We start from the raw sequence: 10,230 nt of genomic DNA, 5'->3' as shown, positions 1-10,230 counted from the left end.
TCCAACTGAGAACTTTCCATAATCACATTCTAGAGAATGTCTGTAAACCAAACGCCTTTTAACAGTGTGTGTGTGTGTGTGTGTGTGTGTGTGTGTGTGTGTGTGTGTGTGGACTTAAGATGATTCACCAAAACAAACAATCATCCTCCTGCAAAACCATGAATAATATATTCATTCCAGAATCCCAGCAGAACTTCCCATTAAATCCATAAAGGCACGGAAAAAACACACACACATCTTCACAAACACACACATCTTCACAAACATACACATTTTTACAGACATCTTCACAAACACACACATCTTCACAAACACACACATCTTCACAGACATCTTCACAAACATCTTCACACACGTTCACAAACACACACATCTTCACAAACACACACATTTTCACAAACATCTTCACAAACACACACATCTTCACAAACACACACATTTTCACACACATCTTCACAAACACACATTTTCACAAACATCTTCACAAACACACACATCTTCACAGACATCTTCACACACGTTCACAAACACACACATTTTCACAAACATCTTCACAAACACACACATCTTCACAAACACACACATCTTCACAAACACACACATTTTCACAAACATCTTCTCAAACACACACATCTTCACAGACATCTTCACACACATCTTCACAAACACACACATCTTCACACACATCTTCACAAACACACACATCTTCACAAACACACGAGTGTGAGAAGCAAGAGTAATGCAGACGATACACATTTATAACATGTTTCCAGGCGTGGGCTATAGTGACAGTAATACATGTCTCACACACGACAGAATTAACAATCCGTTCCCACGATACACACACGTTTCCCACGTGACGCATGAACTACACAATAACATTATCTGAAGAAATGAAGAAATATGAGAGTTAAACTCAGTCTGTGATTGGTGTGTCACCGATCACGTGTTTCACTGAAGGTTTTCATGCTGCAAACTACAAAAAAGATTAAAAGATAAAGTACAATATGCACTAGATTTGAGGTCAATGGCCTGATAGATTCAAGGATTGTCCAACTGGACAGTGTGCTAAACATTCAGGATTAAATCCCACCGGAGATCTGGATATCAGAGAACAGTGTTGGACTGAAGACGTGGTCTGTAAACATTGAGGAGTGTGTGAGAATCTTCAGGCCTGAGAACGTCTAGTTATTGAGAGAGCCAATCAAATCCATGAGAACGTGATCAGATCGACACACACGATCCCTCATTATGAACGCAGACTGATGGTGTGTGTGTGTGTGTGTGTCTGTACAGTGTTTGAGCACCAGATAAAGTTCCCACTCTGAGTCGTCACATGATCGGATGGTTCCAGCTCTGACTGGTCACATGACTGGTCACATGACTGCTCCTCAGACCTTCCTGAAGACCTCGAAGAGCGAGGCCACGGAGTGCATGCGGTAGAAGAGGCTCATGGGAATGGCCACGTTCAGAACCGTGGTCCACACGCTGAACCCGAAGGTCTCGGTCTCCAGAACACTGTCGTACTGGGGCCGGCAGCCGAAGGCCGGGAGGATCCACAGCTGGAGCAGAGACAAAACCACAGATCAAAGCGGATCATCCTCATGTACTCGCGTCCTCAAACATATAAACATCTAAAAAGATGCTCTTACTGGAGAAACAGAATGACTGAAGATATTAATCTTGTCTAAGTCATAACTATAAGGTAAAAATTCTAAATTATGACATACTGAATTATAATTATTAGGAAAACTCAAAATAATGGCAGAGTAAGTCATAATTATGAGATGAAAAGACAAATAAATACATACTAAATCATAATTATGATAAAAAGTAAAAATTATGACATACTAAGTTATAATTATGAGATAAAAAGTCAAAATGAATACATACTAAATCATAATTATGATAAAAAAGTAAAAATTATGACATACTAAGTTATAATTATGAGATAAAAAGTAAAAATGAATACATACTAAATCATAATTATGATAAAAAGTAAAAATGATGACATACTAAGTTATAATTAGGAGATAAAAGTCAAAATGAATACATACTAAATCATAATTATGATAAAAAGTAAAAATTATGACATACTAAGTTATAATTATGAGATATAAAGTCAAAATGAATACATACTTAATCATAATAATGATAAAGTAAAAAAATTATGACATACTAAGTTATAATTATGAGATAAAAAGTCAAAATGAATACATACTAAATCATAATTAAGATAAAAAAGTCAAAATTATGACATACTAAGTTATAATTATGAGATAAAAGTCAAAATGAGTACATAATCATAATAATGTTAAAAAGTAAAAATTATGACATACTAAGTTATAATTATGAGATAAAAAGTCAAAATGAATACATACTAAATCATAATAATGATAAAAAGTAAAAATTATGACATACTAAGTTATAATTATGAGATAAAAAGTCAAAATGAATACATACTAAATCATAATAATGATAAAAAGTAAAAATTATGACATACTATGTTATAATTATGAGATAAAAAGTCTAAATGAATACATACTAAATCATAATTATGATTAAAAAGTAAAAATTATGACAAACTAAGTTATAATTATGAGATAAAAAGTAAAAATGAATACATACTAAATCATAATAATGATAAAAAGTAAAAATTATGACATACTAAGTTATAATTATGAGATAAAAAGTCAAAATGAATACATACTAAGTCATAATTATGATAAAAAGTAAAAATTATGGCATACTAAGTTATAATTATGAGATAAAAAGTCAAAATGAATACATACTAAATCATAATAATGATAAAAAGTAAAAAATTATGACATACTAAGTTATAATTATGAGATAAAAAGTCAAAATAAATACATACTAAATCATAATTATGATAAAAAGTCAAAATTATGACATACTAAGTTATAATTATGAGATATAAAGTCAAAATGAATACATACTAAATCATAATAATGATAAAGTAAAAATTATGACATACTAAGTTATAATTATGAGATAAAAAGTCAAAATGAATACATACTAAATCATAATAATGATAAAAAAGTCAAAATTATGACATACTAAGTTATAATTATGAGATAAAAGTCAAAATGAGTATATAATCATAATAATGTTAAAAAGTAAAAATTATGACATACTAAGTTATAATTATGAGATAAAAAGTCAAAATGAATACATACTAAATCATAATAATGATAAAAAGTCAAAATGATGACATACTAAGTTATAATTATGAGATAAAAAGTAAAAATGAATACATACTAAATCATAATAATGATAAAAAGTCAAAATTATGACATACTAAGTTATAATTATGAGCTAAAAAGTCAAAATGAATACATACTAAATCATAATTATGATAAAAAGTCAAAATTATGACATACTAAGTTATAATTATGAGATAAAAAGTCAAAATGAATACATACTAAATCATAATTATAATAAAAAGTCAAAATTATGACATACTAAGTTATAATTATGAGATAAAAAGTCAAAATGAATACATACTAAATCATAATTATGATACAAGTAAAAATTATGACATACTAAGTTATAATTATGAGATATAAAGTCAAAATTAATACATACTAAATCATAATTATGATAAAAAGTCAAAATTATGACATACTAAGTTATAATTATGAGATAAAAAGTAAAAATGAATACATACTAAATCATAATTATAATAAAAAAGTAAAAATTATGACATACTAAGTTATAATTATGAGATAAAAAGTCAAAATGAATACATACTAAATCATAATTATAATAAAAAGTAAAAATTATGACATACTAAGTTATAATTATGAGATATAAAGTCAAAATTAGTACATACTAAATCATAATTATGATAAAAAGTCAAAATTATGACATACTAAGTTATAATTATGAGATAAAAAGTAAAAATGAATACATACTAAATCATAATTATAATAAAAAGTAAAAATTATGACATACTAAGTTATAATTATGAGATAAAAAGTCAAAATGAATACATACTAAATCATAATTATAATAAAAAGTAAAAATTATGACTTACTAAGTTATAATTATGAGACAAAAAGTAAAAATTATTACATACTAAATCAAAATTATGAGATAACAGACTTTTGACAGTCACAATTATGAGATAAAAAGTCAAAATTATGACACTTTTCATTATTATAAGATAAAAAGTAAAAATTATGACAATTTCATAATTATGAGATAAAAAGGTCAAAATTATGACACTTTCATAATTATGAGATTAAAGTCAAAATTATGACACTTTCATAATTATGAGATAAAAGTCAAAATTATAACATACTAAATCAAAATTATGAGATAAGTCAGAATGATGACACCAAGTCACAAATATGAGATAAAAAGTCAAAATTATTACAATCATAATTATGAGATAAAGAGTCAAAATTATTACAATCATAATTATGAGATAAAGAGTCAAAATTATGGCATACTAAGTTATAATTATGAGATAAGTCAAAAGTATGACACTTTCAAAATAATGAGATAAAAAGTCTAAATTATGACATACTAAATCATAGTTATGATAAAAAGAAAATTATGGCATAGTAAGTAATAATTATGAGATTAAAAAGTCAAAATGATGACAAACTAAGTCTTAATTGAGATAAAATGTCATAATTATAAGGTCATAATTATAGTCAAGTCACCTTTATTTATATAGTGCTTCTTACAATACAGATTGTTTCAAAGCAGCTTTACAGAGATAACAGGAAAATAATGTTTTAATAATATTCTTAAATATAAAATTAAATGTCCTCAACAAAGCAAGCCAAAAGCCAATGGGGACACAGTGAAACCAAAACTCCATCATTGAGAATGGAGAAAAACCCTTGGGGGGGGGGGGGGGGGGGGGGCAGTCCTCCTGGCCAACGAAACAACAGTGTGTGATTATGATTCAGGAACATTACAAGGTCAGAGGTCAGATTGGATCGGGACATTATATTATGCAGTTCATCAGTATACTAAATCATAATTAAGATTTTAAAAATGTAAAGTATGATATATTAAAAAATGATTTTGACAAAAAAAGTATTTTTACAAAAATGATGACAGTCAAAACTGAGAACAAAAAAACTGAAAAATCCTGAGAATAATTTCATGTTAAATAATTTGTTTTAATCTCAATTATGACTTAGTATATCATCATTTTGACTTTTTATCTGATAATTCAGATTTATTAGCATGTCATCATTTTGACATTTAATCTCATAATTATGACTTAGTATGTCATCATTTTGACTTTTAATGTCATTATTCAGATTTAGTTATCTCATAATTTAGATTTAGTTTTTATCTCATAATTTAGAATTAATATGTCATTATTTTGTCTTTTTATCTCATAATTCAGATTTAGTTTTTATCTCATAAATTAGATTTATTATGTCATACTTTTGACTTTTTATCTCATAATACAGATTTAGTTATCTCATAATTTAGATTTAGTTTTTATCTCATAATTTAGATTTAGTATGTCATCATTTAGACTTTTTATCTCATAATTCAGATTTAGTATGTCTTTTTATCTCATAATTCAGATTTAGTTTTTATCTCATAATTTAGATTTAGTATGTCATCATTTAGACTTTTTATCTCATAATTCAGATTTAGTATGTCTTTTTATCTCATAATTCAGATTTAGTTTTTATCTCATAATTTAGATTTAGTATGTCATAATTTTGACTTTTTATCTCATAATTTAGATTTAGTATGTCATAATTTTGCCTTTTAATCTCATAATTCAGATTACGTATGTCTTTTTATCTCATAATTCAGATTAAGTTTTTATCTCATAATTTAGATTTAGTATGTCATAATTTTGACTTTTTATCTCATAATTCAGATTTAGTTTTTATCTCATAATTTAGATTTAGTATGTCATAATTTTGACTTTTCATTATACACTACAGCATGATTGTTTTCTTATTGTTAAGATTTGTTTATTCTCTGTTGTTTTCTGATTGTTAGCTTCTCACCGAGACATTGCACATGAAGAGGAAGATGGCGATGTTCTTCAGGATCTGCCTCTTCCTCCCGGTCGTCACGTTGAGCCGGTTTCCCACAGGAACCGTCGCGTCCCCGTTCTTCCTCCCGAACCCCTGCCTGTTCTCGCTAGTCTCCGTGTCCAGAGCAGCGCAGCGCTTATCCTGCGTCTCGTAGCCTCGGTTTACGATGCCGTCGTACGGCGGCGTGACGGAGAAGATCTCGGGTGGAGCCGGCTCATCCTCTCGGCTCCGCCGGTACAGCGACTCCACGATGAACAGGTTCTGCATGCACTTCTCCAGAACCAGCAGAAGCGAGTACGCTAGGCAGGTCCAGCGGAAGCCGCTACCCCCTGCCACGGCCGCCACCACGCTACACCAGGACATTAGCCACGAGCCCAGCGACGAGCCCAGCAGCAGCTCCGTGTCCAGCGTGCGAGACGGGTTCGGACCTGTGTCCATGGGCCAGTCCTCCAGCCGGTACACCAGCAGCCCCGCGCCACTCGCGCTGCACATGCAGGCTAGCATCACCACGCCGTAGCAGTAGAACATGGAGATGGCGGCCTCACGCGTCTGCTCCGACTTCTCCACGTGGATGAGGTACACCACCAGAACGGTGACGGAGCTAGCCAGCGCTAGCAGGCCCGCGAGTGGCCCGATCAGAAGACCCGGACTGCGCGTGCTGGGACGCTTGCGGTTGCTGTGACGGTCTAGCGTTCGCCCGATGTTCTTCCACATCACGAACAACATGGCCGACACGAAGATGTGGTACTCGATGTTGAAGGGATAGAGATAGTAGAGGCTGGTGGAGAACATGGAGCAAGCACTGGTGGTGCAGTTACAGTGAGGCTCCACTTCCACTGCAGACACACACACACATTAGCTCACACTCTGCAAAACCTTCTGAAGATAATCAATCAATCAACTTATATTTATATAGCGCACTGGAAGTCTGGGTGCTGTTTTAAAAAAATGATTGTAAATGCAAAGCAAATTTTGTACATTTACATTTATTCATTTTTAGCATTCAGTAATTTATTTAGAATAAACACTTTAAAGGGGAACTTGGCCACTTTAGCCATTTCTTCGCTGATTTTCACTTTTTTGTCGCATATTGTCTCAACGAGCTGTGAGGTGTATATTTCACAACACTGTCGAAAACTCACTTGCGGCCCCTCCTCTCCCGTTCTACCGCTGCTCATGTGCCTTTGTTATTATCGGAGCCGGCCAACTTTATCGTGTGGAGTGTGTCTACCGAGGTGGGTAATACATCACACACAGTATCATATGGCGTGTGTGTTTATGTCGACTTGCCGTAAAGCAGTTTGTGTTTCTCACTCGTTCTCGCTTCTCACGAGACTTCCTATTTTCAATTTACCCAGGACGTTAGTCCTCATGTTGGAAGGTTGGTTTTCCACCTGAGAACGCTGGGGGGAGCGGGGGAAGTCACCATTCTCACCAGAACAGGTTATTAAACCATCCAAATGATTTCTAAACGGTTTTATTAAGTTGAAATAGTTGCCAAGTTCCCCTTTAAGTGGGCTATTTAAAAAGTGTTATTTATATGTTAAATTATGATTTTTAAAACATATGCGCAGTGTGACATTATATTGTGAATGTGTGTGCATAGAAATAATTAGTCCTGTATATGACCATGTAAACAGCCCAATAACCATTTTATTTAAAGGCTTAATTTATGTCCCGTAGACCGTTCCGTTGCATTACAATTAAAAGCAGCACCAATAATGTCAAAAATGTGATGTGTAGTCAAGTTCGGCCGTGTGTGCTGTTTAAACAAATATTCTCACTGATATGCTTGTTGAGAAGTTGACGAGTTTTATAGTTTTGATATTGTTTTTTATTCAAAAATGGCGACAACCCCCCCCCCAGCACCCCCGAACTAAAACCTCTCCCTGCGTACACCATTGTACTCTACTGTACCTCACTGTACTCTAATGTACTCTACTGCACTCTACTGCACCTCACTGTACTCAACTGTACTCAACTGCACTCAACTGCACCTCACTGTACTCTACTGTACTCTACTGCACCTCACTGTACTCTACTGCACACTACTGTACTCTACTGTACCTAACTGCACTCTACTGTACTCTACTGCACCTCACTGTACTCTACTGCACACTACTGTACTCTACTGTACCTAACTGCACTCTACTGCACCTCACTGTACTCTACTGTACCCTACTGTACTCTACTGTACCCTACTGCACTCTACTGCACCTCACTGTACTCTACTGTACTCTACTGCACATTACTGCACCTCACTGTACTCTACTGTACCCAACTGCACTCTACTGCACACTACTGTACTCTACTGTACCCAACTGCACTCTACTGCACTCTATTGTACTCTACTGCACCTCACTGTACTCTACTGTACCTCACTGTGCTCTAATGTACTCTACTGTACTCTACTGCACCCTACTGCACCTCACTGTACTCTACTGTACTCTACCGTGCCTCGCTGTACTCTACTGTGCTCTACTGCACCTCACTGTACTCTACTGTACTCTAATGCACCCCACTGTACTCTACTGTACTCTATTGCACCCTACTGCACCTCACTGTACTCTACTGCACCTCACTGTACTCTACTGTACTCTACCGTGCCTCGCTGTACTCTACTGTACTCTACTGTGCTCTACTGCACTTCACTGTACTCTACTGCGCTCTACTGTACCCTACTGTACTCTACTGCACCTCACTGTACTCTACTGTACTCTACTGCACCTCACTGTACTCTACTGTACTCTACTGCACCCTACTGCACCTCACTGTACTCTACTGCACCTCACTGTACTCTACTGTACTCTACCGTGCCTCGCTGTACTCTACTGTGCTCTACTGCACCTCACTGTACTCTACTGTACTCTACTGCACCCCACTGTACTCTACTGTACTCTATTGCACCCTACTGCACCTCACTGTACTCTACTGCACCTCACTGTACTCTACTGCACCTCACTGTACTCTACTGCACCTCACTGTACTCTACTGTACTCTACCGTGCCTCGCTGTACTCTACTGTACTCTACTGTGCTCTACTGCACCTCACTGTACTCTACTGCGCTCTACTGTACCCTACTGTACTCTACTGCACCTCACTGCACTCTACTGCACCTCACTGTACTCTACTGCACTCTACTGTACCCTACCGTGCCTCGCTGTACTCTACTGCTGTACTCCACAAGGGGGCCTCAGCGAGCCCTTTGGGGGGTTGCGTCATATTTTGAAAAGTGTTGAACAGTGAGCATTAAAGCAGCAGTCCGTAACTTTTTTTGTGTTCAAAATTTACCAAATGTATATAATGAGCGAGTACATCATGAATACATTTTCCAAACCATGTTTTTGTCTTATCCTGAGTCACTATGGTACACCAATAATACTTGTTTATATTGGGAATATTTTACACTGGTTCGGGTCGTACCGCTGCGGTGTAGCCCAGTGCCTGCGTGACTCGTCATAAACATAAACGGAGAGAAGTAGCTCCGGCTACAGTGTTCTTCCGCAACACGCATTATTCTGTCAATAAACGCCTGTTTATTATTCGCTAGAGTACCAAACGATCATATTACATTAGCTCATTTTATTCACGATCCCCTGGCTGACCAAAAAATGGGTTTTCAACGAGGTCCCAGACAACAGTCATTTTGTAATAGCCTATATTAATTATTTTTTCCCTACACTTCCCTACATTTTTGTTATTGCATTTCAAATAGGACCAATTAATAGGCTACTCCTAGGCTTACATTTTTTAATTACAAATGGCCTACTAATGTTTTTGTTATAGTATTTTCAATATTATACACTATTATTTGTGCATAAACATATCTGGTTTTAGTAATAAACATACTGTTTGTTTAAAAACAAAACATTTTGTCCTCCTTGCTGGAAGCTTACAAGAGCGACAATATCATTAAATGTGAAGGGGGGCCCTAAAATATTTTCTTGGTAAAAAGGGGGTCTCGGACAAAAAAAGATGGGAACCTACTGCACTCTACTGCACCTCACTGTACTCTACTGCACTCTACTGCACCTCACTGTACTCTACTGCACTCTACTCTACTCTACTGCACCTCACTGTACTCTACTGCACTCTACTGCACCTCACTGTACCCTACTGCACTCTACTGCACTCTACTGTACTCTACTGTACTCTACTGCACTCTACTGCACTCTACTGTAC

The 10,230-nt window shown here is 35.0% G+C and overlaps 1 protein-coding gene across 1 annotated transcript in view; it reads right to left on the bottom strand.

Moving 5' to 3' along the window:
• Window positions 1-717: 717 nt before the first annotated feature.
• otop1 (otopetrin 1) overlaps window positions 718-10,230 on the bottom strand; it is a 24,924-nt gene continuing 15,411 nt past the window's right edge. The window contains exons 5-6 of the mRNA XM_077195717.1: window positions 6,018-6,883; window positions 718-1,562 (exon numbers count right to left, since the gene is read on the bottom strand). Of these exons, the coding sequence (XP_077051832.1) occupies window positions 1,392-1,562; window positions 6,018-6,883 (1,037 nt within the window). The 3' untranslated portion in view covers window positions 718-1,391. The remainder of the gene's footprint in view (window positions 1,563-6,017; window positions 6,884-10,230) is intronic.

Source organism: Siphateles boraxobius, unplaced genomic scaffold, assembly GCF_051911475.1.
Source record: "Siphateles boraxobius isolate OS27281-9 unplaced genomic scaffold, OSU_SipBor_1 349, whole genome shotgun sequence".
Lineage (NCBI taxonomy): Eukaryota > Metazoa > Chordata > Actinopteri > Cypriniformes > Leuciscidae > Siphateles > Siphateles boraxobius.
This window is presented reverse-complemented; position numbering and strand designations above follow the sequence as displayed.